Here is a 21107-nt window from a genome sequence, read left to right on the forward strand (position 1 = left end):
CCTGTGTTAATAGTGTGCTCTTCAGCCATAGCACTCGCCAGAAAAGAAAGCCCCTCTACTTTAGATTTAGTAATATATTCTCATGCATGGGTCTGTTCTCTCTCTCTCTCTGTTTGCATTAGGTTAAATGCTGCTGAAGTAGACGGACCTAATTATGGCCTTTCATTCAAGATTAATATGAAACCATTAGGCTGGTTTATGCAACCAGGTAGCTGAGCAATAGAAACATCTAAAACAAGTATGAGGCAATGTTAGACCATGCAATCAGCAAGCTTTCATTGTGAAAAGGCATGGGAAACACAGGAGTGAGTGCTGCCTTCAACCACTGACTTGAGACAAAACTTGGCAAAGAGAGGGGGGCCCAAACCCACCACCAGCCCAACTCAGACTGGGGGCTGAGCTAAACAGGGGAGCTTGCCAATCCCAATGCCCCCATCACCACTGGTACTCAGCAAAATAAGCTCTAGTAGCTCTTTCCCAGTGACATGGACAATTGCACAATTCATTGCCAGCTTCTTCTCTGAGCACAAACACCTCAAAGAAACTTGGGTGTTTTTCTAATGGCTGGACCAGGAAAGGGTAATGGCATAGCAATGCTTCTGGGAGCTCTCTCTCCCGACGCTCCAAAACACCACGCTTACTTGTGCAGTTAGGTGAGATGCAGGGAGATTTCCTTAGTAGTTAACTGGGTCTTCACTAAGTTGGTTAATGTCATCCTAGCTATTTTGTAAAAGGAGGGATTAGATGACATGTGAGAGACAATAATTAAGAGAGAAGGATCAATTGAAGAAAAATAAAAGTTTGTTTGTAAGGAAAGAACATAGAAATTTAAGAAAGTATTTAGGAATCAGAGCTTATGAGACAATAATGGAATTTTGAATAAATGATTGGTTTCAATATTAACATTTGCTAGCAAACTATATTTAAAATGACTCTTTCATTAGTTTTAAGATAAATTTATTTTAAAAAGCCCAGCATGCCTTTTCTCTTGAACCTTGGAGGAAAGAAGAGAGATGTACCCCCAGAGCTGAACACACACAAGCACTTGAATTTTTCATATGAACTGTACTTCCACTTCCAAGGGAGAAACACTTAAAAGAAGACACTGATATGGTAGGCATTGCATAGTGCTGCTGTGGGGCCTTCCTGCCTTTCTAGGGCATGAAAGCTCCTTTTCGGAGAGAAATTTCTTTTGGGCAACACTGTTGAGTGTGAATAGGTTTTAACCATTTTGAAAGTGGGAAGGAACTTGTGTATTTCTGTACACCCAACAGGTCCAATCACGGTACTGTCGATAGACAACTGCAACCATTTTCAGGCAATCAGTCACGTCCTTTTAAGTTCAGATGGCACAAAAGCACCAACCCTTATCTCTTTACATTTATTATTTTCATGAGGGCAGGACGCAGAAGTGCCAGGTACTTTCCAAAGAGACAGTTCCTATGTACAACAGATATTCTTTGCTTAATACTGTCATGATTTCCAGCTTCCACTGCAAAACACAGAACTTTCATTGTCAGGAGCTAGAGAGAGCACATGCACGCACACACACATTAGGCACTTTGTTTTATTTTGCAAAAAAAAAAAAAGTCTTTATATATAAACGATTTCATTCTCTCTCAAAACATTCTACAACTATACAGCTGTTTGCTCCATCATTTGCATAGGAAATACCACAATACAAAAATAAGGTAAGGGGGAGGCAAAAGAAGCAAAACAGCAACCAATTTCTGCATGTGTTTCCACGTATAAACATTTGAAGCCTTACAAAATTATTTACATCATTTGTGAACTATTTACATTGAGAGCAACATTTCTAACTATAACAAACAAAACTATAATTTATCAAGTATACGTAAAATTGTCTTAAAAAAAAAAGAGTCTATCATATACCACAAATAAATAAAGACAAACAACAGTTTTAACAAAGCTAGGTTTTCCTGCAAGACCCCTTTTTTGGTATTTTGATTGTCTATTCTAGCCTTTGGTTGACAGCTTAATATTACGGCTTGTGAAGTTCAGACACTTACTAGGTTTGTTTGGTTTTCTCCTGTTGTCTGGCCAAATCCTAACCTGGTCTAACCTCATCTTTGGCCCTTTATCTACGATTTCAAGGCTGAGCACGGTGGATCAAAGTCATTTTTTGCATAAAAGGGCACCATTTTATTAACTTCAGTGGAGTTTCAGCTACTTCTGTCAGCAGTAATTTTTTCCCTGCATGTGTCAATCTGAACAGTGGATTAACTAAACTGCACTGTAATTTAAAAAAAAAAAAAAAAATTACTGTATCCTTTACCTTCTAGTAAATTACATCCAATATCCACGTGAAACTAGATCATACTGGTGCTGAACCAGCTTAACATGTCTGTGTATGAAAACTGCATCCTAAATCCTTCTTTTTAAAGTGATACTAAGTTTAGCTTATAGTAAGAGGTTTAACATTCTGTGTTCATTTTAACTATCCCCGCTACTTCAGCTTCCAACATTGATTTACAGCTCATTCTGCTTGTTTTGCCCTTTTATGCAATTTGAAAACAAACTCCTGCTTTGAATATTCAGTGCACACCGTTGAGTTAACAGGTACAAAACATCTGACTAAACTGGTACTATTTTGAGAGGTATTTAAGTACTTTTTTTATAAATGTGCCATGTTATCAAATGTAAAACAACTGCTTTTTTCAGATGTTTCTTAAAAAACTTTAGTATTAAACCTAAAAAGCTGATTTGCATATTTACAAAATCTTTGTCATAGCAAACATGCAACACACAGAACAAAACACTTTGTTCTATGGCTGTTTATGAATTTTTCTATGTATTTTGTATCCACAGAATGGCTTAACATTAAAAAAAAAAAAAATCCACATGTACTTAAGTAAGTCCAGTAAAAACCTGACAGATTACAGTTCATGGCTTTTCCACTGTGCATTTATCTGCCTCCTCTCGCTAATTTGTTTACTAAACATTGTCACAATAATGACAGTGCTTTGGTCAAAACACTGCAAGAGGAAAAAAAAAAAGTATAAAGCTGCAATGTGTAGAGATATAATACTTGTAAAGAGATGAAACCTGCTGACTAAAGCCATATACATCATGAAAGCAAACAAATGACTGAACACTCTGGTAATTGTGATACAGTGTCTTCCCTTTTTCTGCATAAATATACAAAATATACATTTCCAGTTCCTTTTGAGATCTCTTTTAAATGGATATATACTCAAAAATTCAACTCATTTCAGTTGTATGTCGAGAGTCAATAGGAAATTGCATAGATACAAAACAGCCTCAACCACCAGTCCAGCTCTCAGTTCTGATGCCTCTTCATGTGGAGCGCCAGGTGATCGGAGCGGGAGAAGCTGCGGTTGCAGACGGCGCACTGGAAGGGCTTTGCCCCCGTGTGCTTCCTGTAGTGGCGCGTCAGTTCATCCGAGCGGGCGAACCTCCAGTCACAGCCTTCCCACGTGCACTTGTAGGGCTTCTCACCTGAAACACAGCACGGAGACATGGAACTGTCAGCTGCCACTCTTCAGCAGAAACCCGACGTGAGTCCACGCTGAGCGGCACTGCTCCTCGATTACAAACAAGGAGCTGACATATCCTAATTATCCACAGCTCTCTTCATCAGGCTTCAAACTAACAGCCTCTTTGTTTTTTTAGCAAATTCTTCTCTTGAAAATGGGATTTTCTACCTCGTTAAAATGTACAAAACTCTCAAACATAAAAATTGGAGGGAGCTATGGTAAAGAAACGCAAAGTTAAAAAGCCTGCATGAGAACAAAACATGCTCCTTTACACTCACCACAGTATGAGAGGGAGTAGGGGGAAAAAAACCAGTCTCATGTGACAATCAAGCCTGGTTTGTAACTTACACTTGCACCTTTCAAAAATGGGTAAGTTAAGTTATACAGTGCTTTTTTAAGAAGTTTGAAATGGGAAAGAAGATTTCTATATGGATTCTTTGCAGTGTGCAGATCTGTTAAGAGCTTCTGATGTGTGAAGAAAGGGGTACAGTGTGCTACAAACACAACAGGGATAGTATTTTCTAAAATGTCACAAGCAATAAAAACTCATGGTATCCTGCCTGGGGCTAGCTATAAATAGGAGAAAGCACCTCCAAGTTCAAAGCACTCGTTTTCAGAATGAGATGTCTTTAATCAGGTGCTTAAACAGCCATATTTTAAGGTGGAAAGTGCTTGCTGTCTTCAGCAGTCTATACTGATGTAGGAGGAACATGCCATCTCTGAAAACTTGCTGTGTTACAGCAGCAGCTTCAAAATATCCAGCTAGTCTTGAATACACCAGCCCAGGCACCTGAATCATTTGCATTCATCCATTTTAGAACTAGAAACAGTATTTTGAGCATGCCTACAATTTACAGGTGTTTGTTGAAATGGGAGAAATATGGAGTCACAAAGCCATGACGACTTTTGTGTGAAAACAGTTTTACATGGGTACACACACCTGCCTAGGAGCTTTCGTGGGCATGATGCCACCATACAAGTAAGCCTCATATAAATAAAGAGCTTAATGTTTGATGTTATTTAACAAAAACACCTTACAGTTGGGAGAGTGAATTGCTATGCATATATTTTGTATTAATTTGACCCATTTGGCAAGAAGAGAGAGAAAACCAAGTGTATCAAAACATTTGGCAGTAGCTTCATCTGGAGCAGAAACTGACCAAAGCTGAGCTTTTCAAACAGTTCTTTCTAATCCATTTTATGCTCTTCTACATCTCTACTGGTCCAAACATTTACACTGACAGTCCAAATCCTACTGCAGAGTAAAGTGCCTCCCACTTTTCCCTGTTTTACTACCACACAGGCACATGGAAGAAAGAAAGGGGCCAGTATCTTGAAATCAGAGTGCTTATTCTGCATCAGTTATGCAGGTGACACCATCTGAGAAGCTCCAAAACATTACTTCAGAGGCACTTACTTTATCATGCAGATGAAATTATGGAACTGTTTTCGTCTGGGAGTTTCTACTGCTTTGTCTGATCAACTTATAAACTTTTCATCTACTACTGAGAGCAGAACCAGCCCTTTGCTATAATGGGGATGTGACTTTGTATTGGTAGGTGTCATCACAACCAGAATTAGACCTTTTCAAGAAAAACTAACCACCCACCCAACCAACAACACCTTTGTATCAACAGCAACTGGGATTTATTGAAATCATGGTGGAAACATAACATCCCTTAGGAAAAAGAAGAGCCCAGCATCACTTCTCAGAGAATTTGTATTTATTCGGTGGATCACAAATCAGAACAGAAATCATCACAGATTTCTGTCACTGAAATTAATTCTGTCAGCTGAATTAACTCTGTCTGAGTAAATTCGGAATTAACTCAGAGTAAATTCTGATGCTGATTGAAGATGGGAATTATCTATCATATAGGGTTCTTTTTTGCTTCATACAGCACATGCTATAGGCTAAAATACAGGCTTCATTCAAACCTGGTGTGTAAAGCTTTTCTTACACCAGTGAAGCCACCTGAGAACACATTTGGTCTTCACAGCAGAATGATAGGAAAGGCCCCTATTGAGTGAGGGATCTTCTGCACTATATAGATGATCCTCAATGTATTTTAACTGGGTTAGCAATGGAGGCTGTAAAAGCCTGTGTTGCTGATTCAAAGACACAGCACCAGGGAGATGATCTTTGAACACTTTGTATTAATGCACACATACATGCACAGAGGTTAAACCAAAGTACTACTCCTGTATTTGAAACGTCTTAATTTAGAGACAGTGTATTTATTTCTTTTCCTCCTTTCTTTTTCACCTTTTCTCCCTGTTTGCTTTTAATTCTTCTTTAAAAGTCTTCACTCAAAACTGCCACGTTATACTTGATGCAGAGCCTGACACGCTCACTGTCCAGGGAAAGCATATACAGTCACGTCTCTATCTACCCCAAAGGCTTCTTCTTGTATTTTGCAGAGTTATACAAGAAATGACAAAGAAGGTAAAGAGGGCAGGAAAATAGCACTAGTTAAGAAAAGCCTAGAAATATCCAGACCAGACCAGAATGGAGACCTGGAGATTAAGATCTGTTTCCAAGTCTGGCACTGAGAAGGTATGTAGTACACACAACTTTCACTGAATATCAGACGACGCTGCACTGTAAAACCAGCCTCAAAGTTGTCCAAACAACAACAAAAAAGGTGCCCCCCGTTAAAAGCTTTCCTAACACGGAGCAGTGTCAGCAGGTGTTGTGAAAGCTCCTGGCATAGGAAGTGCCGGCATGCCGGCTGTCTGGGCAGCGGCGATCCCTGTGTCCTGCTGGGTGCCAGCAGGCACTGTTGAGTCCCATAGCCAGAACCCCTATCAAACTCACTCAACTTTGTAGAGACACTGTTTAGAAATTCACCACACTGTCATGGTCACATCACTGCCTTCCACAGCCACGAATCCTCCAGGGCAACAGCGTTGCTCTGGGGAAAAGCTCGGGCAGTGCCATGCAGAACAGCACCACTCCTCCTTGCTGGCAGACTTCTGCAGACCTGAGCTAAACCAAGCGCTGCTCAGGGGATGAGCACAGGCAACGGTGCCTTACTCAGATTGTTTTAATAGTGTTACTTTTATGTACTGGAAATTAAAGCCAGAACACTGCTTTTAACCCCTGCTTTGGCCAACAGTGAGAACTGGAAAATATATTTTTAGTGCCAGTGTAGAGGCCTGGATTATTTTGAATAAATCCTAGGGGTAAAATACTGAATATCTATGTTTGTAATGCTAGTTTCCGCTGGAAAGTTCTATTTAAGAACTGAATCAATTTCAAATGTTTTCCTTTTGGGCAAGGAGGAAGGGGAGGTAAAAAAAAAAAAAATAGGTGGAGATTAATTTTCACTCTTTTAGAGCAAGCAGAAGAACAACTAGCTGGTCATGCTTTCTCTCTCGCAACCTATATACCTGCTGTTTGTCATTTAGCAGAAATAAGAATTTGGTTTAAGGTCCTGCAAGCAAAGGAAAAATAGTCTCATATTTTCTGACACGATCCTACTTCTTTGCTGTGCTGACTTTAAAGCTCTGAGAAATCTGGGTGGGAGACTTACTTTTTAAGAAAGCAGGTATACACAATAAGGGACACTGAACTCTTTATCCACTGTTTTCATTGGCTACATAGTAGTGTAAGATTTGTTTACTCTAATGATTGTGCGAAATACAGTAGCTGTAAAGTTTTAGAAGTATTTGATTTTCCTCCAGCAATTTAGGGCTTCTATAGGGCATTAAACCAAGAATGCCACTGGTCATCAAACACAAGGGCAGTACGGCTCAGTTACTGGAACATGATCACGGTATCAAACAGATATTTCACTGTAAAAGCAAGAAAACAGCTAACTCCTCCACTTCAGGGGAGCTTCCACGGGATTTGTTAGAATGTCAACACTGTTCAACTAAAACACCATGGAGGAAGCTGGTACCGATTTCCAGCCAAATAGCACACTCCAACCCTTTCTTCCCAAGCCAGAAATATTATACACAGCACTTCTGGGAAACAGAACTGCTTTCCTTTAAATTATACTTCAACAGGATAGAGATTTCATAAGTTTAATTGGATTTCTGTACAACCTCCTTCCAGTATCAATGGTTTAAAATATTTTGCTAGGCTTATACATCACAAATTATATTTTTAAGTTCTTGAGCTCTTAATATGAATCCATTCTCCAGTTTTAAAAAAATACATTTGTGGAGCATTATAATGAGACTTGTATTTGAGCACGGAAATTTTAAGCCCTAATGTTTGGATTGGAAGGTCTTTTAAAGAAAGCACACAGCAAGAGATAAGGGAGTTTAACCTGAAATGAGACTATTTTGCTTCCAAAGTGCCTATTTGTTATAAAAAAATTATTCATAATGCTGTGAGATTACAAGGATGTCAGAAAGACGTTTAGATGTTCACACATAACATGCTACACTGAACATCCACTTCAAAAGATAAAATCTCCCCCAGCAGATCCCATGGTTCAGGTTTCTTATCTACACCACAAGAGAGTGGTCTGGACCAGTAAAGTACACACACTGTGTTGCCTCTTCTCCCTTTAATTTACCTTCTGATTCAGTTGTGTCAAAACACACCAATTGCTTTCCTAACATTTAATTCTAGTCGCTGGCAGTGACCCTCATGGCCATGCTCATTTGGGTAAGGCACAGTGCCACCAGTGGCAGGGAGACAGTCATTTTGAAGACACCCTCTATCTTCAACACGCAGCCTCTGTTCAAGAACATGTTTCTGTTTAAAATTGTTTGGAAAAAACAAGTTGCCGACAGACTCCATTATTGATGAATCTCCCAATTAGCAAGAAAATAAGCTTCCTTATTTCACCAAAGAGTTCTATGACTTCATTTCTGCAATTCACTGCTAGGACAGCTTTCTTTAAAAATAAAGTTGTAAACAGCAAGGGCTGGATTTTCAAACCTAAAGTTAGGTAACTCTATTGGTATGCAGAAATCCAAATACAGATATTACACCAGCCAATGCCTGCAACTTCACTTGTTTCCTATCAGAAATTTCTGTCATAGAATTTGGAGCTTTCTTAAGGAAAAACAAACAGTACACTTTTCAGAGACTCCAAAATTACACCACCTCATAAGGGTATAAAAGTATAAAGACAGCCACTCTCCCCCCGCCAAGTCTTGCAATAATTTTAATATTACTTGTGCTCATTATGGAACTATTTCTAGTGGCAAGTGGTTAGCCTTAAAAAATATTCAGGTAGGTGTGATAAAATTGTGGCAGGCAAAACAGAAGTTTCTGTACAAAACTGCATAAGTTATGTACATAACCTTTATCATGTTCAGCTTTAAAACATATTATTACTAAGATTTATGTTGTCTCAAAGCCTTCTGGTGAATTTGTTTCCAAATTTTTCACATTAACATCGGTTGTCTTAATTTCCTGGCATGATATAGTCTCAAATTTCAGAAAAAAACAAGAACAAAAGGAATGTTTTTTCTGTTTTAGTTTGCTTGAAATAGTGTTTCTCTAGCTCACAGCACCATAGTTTTAAATACTAACTTGGTGACTGGACTTCTGAAGTTTTTTGCTCTCAACATTTACCTAAAATCAGATCTTCTTTCTCTTATTGACTAAGTGCTAAGTGCTGTAATCATCATTAAAAGCAGCTTCTTGGTTTGGTTTTGTTTTTTATTTTTTTTGAGAAAGAACAGAAAGCTGGATTTTCAAAATAAATAATCCCTGAGGTGTTTAAAAGATGTGCACTAAAATACTCAGTTGTCCAAGATGGAGATGGATGAGAGGGCTGACAGCAAGCCAGGTACATCCAGCTTACTCTATGAGTGACAAAACAAATTTAGTCCTTGAAACATCCATCCACAAGGGTATGAATGAGCAACATATGCTGCACACTTTGAAATGCAATTAAGTCTCTGCCCACTATAGTAGTGGCTAAAGGGATGCCATTATATACTACTTCATGCTGAAACAGCGTTTTAAGGAATTTTGTAACAGAGAGCTTTGAGCTCAGCACAAAGTCCAATCACTGATAAATGAAGCATGAACAGGAATAAAAGATAACTCACCGGTGATCAAAGAGGACAGTGGAAAGAATTCACTGTCTGACTACAGAGGTGCAGAAGGTATTACCTTCTCAGCACTCCCACCAGTGCTAGAAGCACACTTATTTTGCTAAGTGTTGTCTTACGCAGTTCAAGGATTAGTGGGGAATCTTGACTGCCCTGTGCAATAGTTTATTTTGTTTCTGGTATAACATTCTGTCTTAACAGAGGTGGTCTCTCTTCAAGGAGATATGCAAACACAGAGGAAAGGAATTTTTTAAAGTAGGTTTATAAGAAATCCATGCCATTTGGGGTGCACGCCTGTGTCTACACATCCTGTGCTGAAGAACACATTTCCTCATCTATGCCTGTGGTACAAGAACTGCTCTTTAGCTCTCTCACCAATAACACTGGCTTTTGTACAGTCAGATAAGAGGTGCTCTTAAAATGGAATTTATTAAACACATACTGTAGACTTCCAGATTTCCATCTACTGTATGCACACACACACCAAAAGAAAAAAAAAAAATTACAGCAATACATAAAAGGCATTTTAACTAAAAGCAAAGCACTGTACACTTGCCAAAATCAAAGGTTTTAATATGTCCTTAATCAGAGTTGTTAGAGATCCCTGAATATAAATAATGCAGCCTGACAGGACAGGAATGCTGCTACCAAGATACTCAGACTAAACTAGGACATTACTTAAATGTTTCTAATCTTTCACCAATGGGAGGTGCAGGTCATCTAACAAACAACAAGCAACACACCACCCAGGCTGGAACCAGGAGTCAATCGTCCCAGTCAAGCCTCAGAAATTAATTACAATAAGGAATGTCTGATCAAATAATGGAAAGTTTTAATCACTGGCAATTGCTGTGAATCTCAGGACTATATTAGCCTATGTAGGGCGGTCTCAAAATGAACTATATTTAAAGCTGGTCTCTTAGGTCAACAGTTTCTTTATCAAGAATCAAATATCCTGGAACTGAAGTTTAATCCTCTCAGGGAGCAATTGACAGAAACAACAGTTCTTTTAAGCTTTCGTGCTTAGATGGACTTTCTAGGCTTTTAATCAAAAAGAAAATATTAGGCTTTTCTTTTCAGTATCTAAAATCTAACAGGAATACCCTCACCTGCCACCTTGGAATTTAATTCATGCTTTGTAAAAGTTGTATGCTGGATGCCAGTGAGAATAATCAGTAATATTTAAATAAAATTTAGGTTTATGTTGCTAAGATTTCAACCTCTTGAGCAACACATTCAAACACTTCCCATGACTGCAGATAAAGAACCAGATCAATTATTCCCAAGGCCTGTGAAGTAGGTATTTCATGAAGTATTTGAAAAAGACGCATTATTTTCCCTTAAACTGTGGTTTGCACAGGAAAATAATGTACTTCCATTTCTCACACAGGCAACTAATGGATTTAGCAGAATTCATAAATAAAAGATACTAACATACCCTTCAGCAGTGTCTAGCAACACTGCACTTTAATGCACTTTGTCAACAGTTTTATTTAACTCTCTTCCACTCTTCCTTATGGTCTCTATCAATGATGGCATTTACTGACAGCTCCTTAAAGTGCAATCTATGCAACTGACTCATTTGACAGGTCAAAGAAGCTGGATCTGCACAGAAGTATTACTTAATTGCTGTTTTCACAATTTCAGGATGAGGTTTGCTATGGCTGCAACCATGAGTCTTTTGAGGTCTCCATTCCTCATTTGCGCACCATGAGCGAAATCCCTCACCAAAGACTTGGTATGATTTGAGTTCATACTTGTTTTCACAACGTGCTTTTTTTCCAGCAGGAGCCCAACTACTACTTGTCTTCCCTTCTGAACCAGGGGCATCCTGAATTCCTGGGCAATTGGCACCACCCTTAACATGAGTCCCTATACAGGTATGGTGAACTGACAGCGCCAAATCCCAGGGACTGCTGAAGTCTACTGCTTACAACTGGTTCTAATTCTGACATACCATCGGTCTAATTCTGGATCTATTGAGGCAGAGATCTAAAATAAAATAAAACGTTTAACACCTTGAGAAACCACACAAGTCAGCAGCTGTTCCATGCCTATATAAACATTTGAAATAACCAGGGACCGTGGAAGTATTTTGAGTGCATCTCATTTGAGAAACGCCATTTCTCTTGAGTTATCACGGCTTCCACTTCCCATCACCAAATACAAGCTAGATCTATAGATAGAGATGAAATAGTTCTGCAGTTAATGCTAGAAACTATTAATGGCAAGCCCACCATGTGACCAGAGAACATGCCTGTACAAAGACTCTGTATACGGAAAACCAGAATGCAGCTGGAAAATGTCCTCAACGTGCATGCCTTGATGTGTTCAAAACAATCACAAATTTTCCTCTTAAAAACATACACAATACTGAAGTGTGCAGCTGCTCACAGAAATAATTAAACCCCCCTGCCCCAACCCTGTAGCCAGCTGTTCTGCAGCATTACAGGTAGTGTACAGGTATGGTATTCCAGGTGCCTGCAGAACCAACAGTCAACAACCACAATCCAAATGTCTGGCATATAAAGAAATCTAAAGGGATATGTTATAGGACCGCTGTTTCTAAATGATTACTTGATATATATACATATACATGTATGTATTCGGATGCCAGAAGAAGAACTGAATGAAGTTTATCTGCAATACGAAAGTAACAGCGTTTCCCTGAGATTTGGCACATGTTTCAATTTGGACATACAGCTGTTATGCCAGAGCTTTCAGGTGGCTTTGCCGCTCAACAGCCCACGATAAATCACACATGAGATACCACAGTTGCACAAGGCCAGCTACGAAACAAAACTTGTTCCATGACGAACAGGTAACATAATTTTAAAAGAAACTCCCTGCTTCAAAAGGTCAAAAATCCAACCTGTTTTGAAAGATATTCCAATAGGTACTTTAAAATACTGAGTACCATTTTACCTGTTTCAGAAGTAACTAATATCAAATTCAGGTATCACACTGAAGTGTTTTAAGGTACTAAAATGTACCACACATCTGGTCCAGAACTGCATGGAAATGGAAAAAAAGTGTTCCGTAACTTTTCAACACTTGAACCTTTGTTCATATTCTGTTTAGGGGTTGCCAGTTTACCAACTAAAATTTATTTCCTCATGAACAAATGCTAAAAGCAGTACATAGGGAAATAAAAATGTGTGCCTGCTTCAGCAAGCATATCTTAGCTCTTAACAGGAATACTGGATTTCTGATCAACAGCAAGAGTCCAGTGTAACTATGGTAAATCAGCATAACTATATCACTTTATACCACCTGACTTGGTCTAAGGTAAACAGCTTGGGAACACCTAAGAAGAAAAATCTATGGGATTCTCCTCTCACCTATTTCCTATAGTTTTGTTTAGATGTAATTTATAAATTAGACTACAGCCTACATTCCATCTATCCAAAGTAACATTTTCCTCAGGTTTGTTCTCAAAGAACATCTACTAAACCCAGGCAAAGCCTTTCATAAGAAAAAGGCTGCTAAATAAATACTGTGAAAAGGCTGAGATTTTCCAACACAAAAGGAAAACCATGAGGTCTGTCTTGACTTCTAATGGTAGACAAACTTTGCTGCAGGCTCTTTTATTTTAAGATGACAGATTGCTGAGAAGGGCAGGGACTGCTTGGGATGAGAGAGAGAGACTGCAGCCAATTTTAAAAGGTATTGTTAAGAAACTAAGAATAAGGAGAGAACAACTTCAGTGGTCCATGATTACTAAAGAACGGGTTTAGCCAGATAAACAGGTCTGCTATCCCTGAAGGGATTTGAAAGAATATCACACACAACTTTATTAAAACGGCTTACGTGACATTTGCTTTAGACTTTGAAAGTAAATGCTTTACAAAGTCCTTTAAAAATGTTTTAAAACTAAAAATCAAAACTTATTAGAGCTGTATGAATTCACAGTTCCAGGGGGATGGGATGAACAGAGGCACATCCTCTAATTTAGCCCTCGGCATCTATCCCTTTGGAGATCAATAGCAAGATTGTCTTACACTCTTGGGGAAGGCTGAGCAACTTCACACGTTTCCCTGAGTTTGCACCCCTTTACTTTAGCATTCCTTAATTGATCAAATGTTAAGTCAGAGATCTGGCTCTTAAAACACACTCCAACTGTATGTTAAGGCAGAGATCAGAATTGCTGCTGGAAATCTTCAAGTATGAAGTGAATATTCAGGAGAGTAAAACTAATCCAAACTCTGAAATACTGCAGGTAACAGGATACAGACTCACATTCTTGCATGTAATGCACGCCTTAGACAGTTTATCCCTTCTTTCACCTCCCCAGAGACCCTTTGTATTACAGACCTGCTTAAGTTCACTAGATTTTTATCTAAAACAACATTCTTGTTTCTATGAATACATCAGCTCCTCTGACCTTTACACATTTATCTACATTTCTAGGTAAAAAAGTGAAGGCAACAATAAACATTAGTGACCCTAAGCAATATATGTGAGCAATGAGGTATGTATTTCTATGCATACAAGAACTAACTTTGTAAACCCTGAAGTCATTACTAGTTAAGGTACAGAAAAAGATACAAATTGATTTTAAAAAAAGAAAAGCATTAATTTCAAATTCTGACTATATAGTGTTAATGTTTAGACTAAAGCTTTGCTTTTATCTCTCTTCCTACTTATTCTGTAATAGCAATCAAGATATTTAAAAATGTATTTAGATCCTGGCTGAAGTGCACAAGTGGAAATGGTACACTTAAATTTACAGATTATTTATTAAATGGGGATTCTGTTCTCTGACACTACTCAGATTTACAGCCTCATGAAAACATTCCTTTCTTACTAAGCTTACTGCTAGCGAGTGATTATATATTAAGAATATTTTTAACAGCGTTGGTGTTTAGTCTGTCACTAATGCAAAACAATAATCTTCTACACTTGCTTTTAATTTTTCACTGTACAACACAGGTAACTTTCATTTCTGAAAACAAGATTTCCTTATTAACACTTAGCCTGGACATACTCAACTTCTTTACAATAATCTAACAATCCCTTTATAACAGCTGCCGAACAGAAGGCCTTATTTCCATAGAAATAGTGAAACATTTTGTTAGACCATAGCTCAGGACAAGTTTTGACTTAAGCTCAGGTGAAAACTCACTCCTTGAACGGCACAGCCGTAGCGCTGACAGTCCGCCTCAATAACAAAGTAGCTTGAACTGTGACTTGTGTTTTGCTCTAAGCCCATACAGAAAAGAACCGGAGTTCACACTCACTTTTAAAAACAGGAGTCATATAATTTAATTTCATTCTTTACAAAATCAGTCATGTGCTTTTCATTGATTTAGCACGAGTTCTGTACCAAGATCCCAGCAAAGAACATCCCTACACAGTTCCAGGTGTGCTGGAGGTGAGCTACGGCTTTTTTCCTTCTCTCCCTCTCTCCTCTTCCCCCCACCTCAGCAGGTGAACACTCGGGAAGAGCATCTGGGGCAGTTCCACCTCCCAAACACCGTCCCCAGCACTCACAGCTCCTGCGCCCACACACAACCAACTCTGTCCCCAGCTCCACTCCCTGAGGGCCCAGGAACAGGGACTGCCTCTGTAGCTGCAAGCAGAGTTTCATCAGGGTACAAAAAACAACTGTGACAAACTCACACTTTAAATTTTCTTAATTTTAATGTCTTTCCCTGACAGAACAAAAAAAAAAAAAAAAAATAAAAATTATGTCCTTTTCTTAAAAAAAGCAAAACATTGCAAACCATTTGTCCTTCGAAAAAATAATGAAGCCCACTTAATGCCAAGGACAAAGTAAATGGACATATCTTGGGAGTTTTCATGATGTTGGTGAAAAATTCTAAGATTAAATAATCCTAACAGGTCAGAAAATTCTATCTACCCAGATAAATCTTCAAAAGTAGAACATCTTTACTATGTTCAATTTACTATTCAGGGAGGAAAAAAGGTGGGGTTTTTTTAACATTTTAATGGCATTTAGACTGAAAAGGAAAGTTTCCATCTACTTTATTGTCAGCTATTTTGAGTTCGATTGAGGTTTAACAAAACCGCATTAACAAATTTTACTTCTCACTGACCAATCCTCAAATATTTTGTAGCTGAACTGCCAGTCTGTCCACACCACTCTAATAAAAAACAGGGAGAAGCTGGCAGACCCAGCGTGCTTGCTTTGTCAGAAAACGCGTCGGCCACGGACGAACAAGAGACAGCGAGAGAGTGAGTACATACATACCTGTGTGAGTTCTCAGGTGCGCTTTTAAGTGAGAAGACTTTGTATAAACTTTTGTGCAGCCTAAACAAAACAAAGAACAAAACAAAAAAAAAAACAAAAACAAAGAGGTTTCAGTAGGGAGAACAGAAACACTCTGCACTGTGTTTAAACTTCCTCATTCAGTGCTGGGGTACTATCTGTACTATCATTTAAATTTACTACTTTCTGGCATAATTTTTGCCATTTAGAAGCAAAATCTTTTAGCCCGGTCCTAGAGATACGTTGCTTTACATAGAAAAGAGAAAAACACATACATTTCTGGTGGATTTACTGCTTTGTAATGTAGTATATAGGCCAACAGCTGCTACAATCTACGTACAATAACACCTGCTACCTAAGTCAACAACTTAGCAGGGGGGGATTATTTTTTTAAAATTTCTCAGAGGACCTGATCAAGCCAGACTCCATGTCATTATCACCCAGGGCTCGACATAACTTTTCCACTGGGCATTTATTGCATGACACACCGAATGGGCGATATGGCACCAGGAGCTGGTAAAGGGGGAGCAGCAATTTCTCTCTCGCTACAACGGGTGTGCACGCACGCCTTCTATCCCGGATCACGTACTACATGGAGGCACACTTTACAGTCAGGTCCCTCTTCCCCTTCAGTGCAGAAGGCAATCCATCTGCGGACAATTTTCAGAGATAGTTTTAATGGATTTATGAGGGCAGCTGAATCTCCTGTTCATAAATGGAAGAATGGCTGTGGCCTTGGCTATCAGGAGCTGAAATGATTCTTGCAGTACCAGAAAATTCAAACAGCTGTACTGCACTGGACAAACGGAGCCTCTGCTCCATCGTGAATACAGGACAGTCACACTGATTTACACTAGCAAAGGCCAAAATTTTTATATTTTCTACAGAGTCCATATTTTGCAACATGGTAAAATGAGCTCAAGAGAATTACAGTTGACATGAAGAGCACCTATTATTTAAAGAATGTGAGAGTGTTCCACTCTAAATAAAACAACGATGAAGACAAATTCTACTTGGACAAGAAACTATTTGGTTCTCTCTAGGTGTAGACCACAGCTGAAGAAAACCACTTCTACTTCATCCATGATTATTCACATCTCTTTTTTTTTACTGCAAGAGCTGGGATTTTCTGGCACAGATTGCTTACCTGGGTAGTCACAGTAGTGGATTCGTCTTTTCTCCAAATCTGGGTTACTTCTCCTGTTGTATCTGACAGGCTGGATGTTCTGGGGGGTTATGGGCAGAGTTGCTGGTAAATTCGGGTTGTGAATCGCCAGCTTGGAAGCAATAGTTGCGGCATACGATGGAGGAGGGGTTAAATTCTGCAGCATCTCTGCTTGTCTGTCTGGACTTCCAGGCTCTGAGCTTGGGGGTGAAGGAGGGAAGTAAGTGGCCTGCTGCTGCAGAAACTGGTTTGGCATGGTGTAGGTACAGGGTGGGATGCCCTGGAACTGTTTCATTGCAGTCTGTGGAACAGCCGAGGAGAGCGTGTTAAGGCCCGCCATGGCTGAGGGCATGGAGACATTGTTAAGGGAGTCCATCACGGCTGCCTGAGGAGTGGTGCTGGGCATGTCTAAATCCGGAGAGCTCAAGAGCTGATACAACTGGCCTTGCTGGGGCGTGATGGAAAGATGGACATCTGGAGTAGGAAGCTCCTGCTTGATGAAAATGTTGTTCACATCAGGAGTTTGGTGGGAGCTGAAGATGCTGGTAAATTCTGGGAGGGCCTGAGTGGGAGCAGGGGCAGGGGCAGGGGCAGTAGTTTCGTTCTGGTGACTGAAGACGGTGACCGGCTCTGTCTTGATGTGGGTTACGCAGGGTCGTTGAGATTTGTACAGGCCAGTTCTCAGGTGGCTGATGTCGGGCAGGAAGACGTTCATGTTGATGCTGTAAGGCAACCCCTCGCTGTCAGTGAAAAACTGGTCTACAACTGAGGCACTGTCTCTTCTGTACTTCTTATGCTCAGGGATGACGGGAACGGGTGGGAGCTGAGGTGCCAGGTATTTCTCCATTTCACATCTCGTCTACAAAGACAAAACAGACCATAATCCACATGATTTGTTACCAGCTAAGAAAGATGATGGCATCCAAGTCATGTGAGGCTTTACAAATAAAAGGCAATATTGTTCATCCAGCCACAAGACACTTACAGAGGAAGTTATGAGTGCTCACAGTAATGAAAACCTGCTTGATTTTACAATCAGCACACTGATCAACATCACCAAGGACAAGGAGATAAAGTCAAGGTACAAAGCGTTCACACATTAAGACAGATCTGATGTTTCAGCATACACAAACTTTTCATCTTTTATGCCTAAAAGAGTGTGAGGCGCAGAAGTGACAGGCGCTGTGCCTAATCTGCAGATCTCCTGCTCTGGAATTCACTGCTCCAGCAGGGTGACTGCCTATCTGTTTCACCCGCTTCTCTTTGAAATGCTAACTGTAAAAGCCACATCCTCAGCTGACTATTTGAATACTAATACTTCAAATAATGTTTTTATATATATATATATATATATTTTCCATACTTCCATGATTTTTCATCTCTAGAAGAATGGGATCTAGTTAGAAATACAACACCAAAGAGTAAAGTTATTAATAATATCAAATAAAAAGGAGACAGGTTGACTACATCAGAGTACTCTTTGTGTAAAGTGTCTCCAGGACTACACTTTAACCAATAATAATCTGTGCAGTCTATGGTTGTCTAACAGCGTGATAAACATGTCCCTATCCATGCCTCAGTTCCCGGAGAGCTCTTTAATTACTGGAAAATCATCCTCTTAGCAGGGTAGTGCGAGGGAATCCGTGGGTGGCTGTAGCCCTATACATTACTGGTGTACAGTCATCGGCAAAACATTTATCATGCACTCTCCAGTGGGCAAATGCGACATTCCCCCCTGCCCTGTCAAGAGAGTGCTCATACCAGACCCGTTTAGCACCCCGCAAGCGAAAGCAGCTGACAAACAGCAACTCTGCCGAAAGTGGATTTTAGGACCTTTCTTCAAAGACCCCCGGTAAACACCACAAACAAACACAGCCGCCTTCCCGTCCCTTTGATCTGGATCTGCCCCGACATGCCAGGCTACTTTTTCCAGCTCTTGTTTACGAGTCGAGGGCAGCTCGCTTTGAAGACGGGGAGTTATTTACTCTATAGGGAAGACACCACCGAAAGGCAGCGCCCGACAGAGCGCTGCCCGGCACCGGGGCTCCCTCCCCGCCGACCCGGGCGACGCAGGGCTCGGGGAGCCGCCCCTGGAGCGGGCACCGTCCGCAGGCTGGACCCCGCCTGCGGTTGGCACCTTCCCGCTTTTAGCTCCTCCAGCTGTTTGCCTGCGGATCCGCTCCCAACCAGCCTCCTGGGACAGCCACAAAGTCCTGGGAAGTCCCCCCTTACCAGCGAGTCGTGTGCTCTTCCCCCCTACCCCCCCACCCCGCCCCCCGAACATGACTCCTTGCGTGGGCGAAGAGGACAGGCGGCCGCTCTAATTCTGCCGCCGGGCAAGTGCGAAGGCAGCAGCTGTAGCTTTCAACACAGCCGCGGGGGCAGCCCCGCTCCCCCCGCCGCCCCGCGGAGTCCACACCCCGCCTCGGCCGCCTCGCCGCGCTCCGCCGGCGGAACACGGGAGCGCTCCCCGCTCCGCGGCGCTTCGCACGGGCGGGATGGGCGGCGTGGCCGCTCCCCCGCGCTCACACACACACACGCACATACAATGTACACACACACACACACGTACACACATACACTCCGCCACTGCCGCTACCGCCACAGCCCCGGACTTCGGTGTCCGCCGCCCTCGCCCCGCAGCCCGGCCCCACCCAGTCCCGCCCGCTCCGCAGCGGCCGCTCCGGCCGGGGCGAGGCGCGGTGGCCGCGGGTGTGTGCGGGCACCGAGTGCCCAGCGGCGGGCTGTGAGCGGTGCCCGCTGCCTACCTGCACCATCTCCTCCGCCGGCAGGTTCGCGCCGCCGCCCCCGCCTCCGCCCCCCGGGTGCTGCTGCTGCGGCGGCGGCGGCTGCTGCTTCAGGTCCTCTCCGGGGAAGATCGCTACCTCCCGGGCCCCCAGCACGGGCTTCAGCTGCGCGAACACCGGCTCCTCGGGCTGCGGCAGGGGCCCCAGGCGGGCGGTCATGGTCAGCACCCTGGTGGCCATGGGGCTGGCGGCGGGCGCGGCTCGGACGGGCTGCCCGCCCCGGCGCAGAGCGAGTGACCCGCGGGCGGCTCCGGGCGGGCGGGCGGTGGCTACTCGTGCGCTCACTCCCCAGGAGCACCAGCCCAGAGCGCATCCACTCCGGAATCGTCAGTGCCTCCGCCCGTACCTGGCCGCGGGTATCTATCCGGTGACACACGCCCGCCTCTATTTCACCCTACTCCACCCCCGGCCCCCCCTCTACCCCACCCAGCACGGAGAGGGGGCCGGCCCTGCCGCCTGCCCTGCCTACGGGGAGCGCGGGCAGCTCCTCCCCGCCGCCCGGTCCGGCCCGGCCCGGCCCGGCCCTGCCCCGCAGCGGCGGTAGCGGCGAGCGCGGCGCTGATGGCGGAGCGGTGCCGGTCCGGATCCCGGTGCCGGTGCCGGTCCGGATCCCGGTGCCAGTGCCGCCCGGGCAGCACCGGGGAGCGGTGCCCGGGGCAGAGTCCCCGGAAAGGAGCGGCAGGAGCGGCGATCGCCCCGGAGTGGAAGCGGGTTTTCAGCAAGTGCGGCGCTCCGCCGAGGCTTCTCTCGTGCTTTTACTATTATTTATAGTCTTGTAAAGAAGCACTGCTAATGTGGGCACTTTAAAACAACTGTCTTGTCCTGCCTTTCATCTTCAAAAGAGTTTTAAAGGCAGTCGTTCAGATTTATTATTTTTTGTCCTGAAGGCAACTCGTACTCGAAACCTGCTGCTAATAATTATCAGCCCGGCAGTACGCATCCGCCCGCCCCACCTCGTACGCTGCGAAAATGAAGTTTTCCAGCATTTTACAGAAATAGCGCAGAGGATAAGGAAGACGGGTAGAGGAAAAGAGGTAGCGACGATTGAATCTGCTCTTTCCCCTCTGCCCCCAACCGAAATGAGGCAAGTTTCTATTTACTTGTTTTGAGGTGTGGTTTCGACGCAGAGCATATTTCCCCGCAGACACAGGACGCTGTGCTAAGCTACCGCATGTTTCGCTGAAGCAGAAAAAGGAGGGACGCCGTCCTTTCGTGCAACACCGACCGGCTCACGTCGTATGGGAAAAGTACAGAATGTAGTGGAGCTTTGGAAAAAGGCACAAACTTTCCACCTTTCTCCCAGCCCTCTCAGCTCTGCGCCTTCTGTTTGCAGGGAGAGTCTGTGAATCCACAGAAAT

The 21107-nt window shown here is 42.5% G+C and overlaps 1 protein-coding gene across 1 annotated transcript; it reads right to left on the reverse strand.

The window, feature by feature from the left end:
- Positions 1-1535: 1535 nt before the first annotated feature.
- KLF5 (KLF transcription factor 5) lies at positions 1536-20126 on the reverse strand. Its single transcript, XM_058828608.1, has 4 exons — positions 19711-20126; positions 16925-17801; positions 15760-15819; positions 1536-3480 (listed from the first exon to the last, which is right to left on the reverse strand). Exons 1-4 carry the CDS (start codon positions 19927-19929, stop codon positions 3302-3304), a joined length of 1335 nt encoding a protein of 444 aa, XP_058684591.1. The 5' UTR covers positions 19930-20126; the 3' UTR covers positions 1536-3301.
- Between the last annotated feature and the right edge of the window lie 981 nt (positions 20127-21107).

The sequence above is a fragment of the Poecile atricapillus genome, chromosome 1 (assembly GCF_030490865.1).
Source record: "Poecile atricapillus isolate bPoeAtr1 chromosome 1, bPoeAtr1.hap1, whole genome shotgun sequence".
In the NCBI taxonomy this organism is placed as follows: Eukaryota; Metazoa; Chordata; class Aves; order Passeriformes; family Paridae; genus Poecile; species Poecile atricapillus.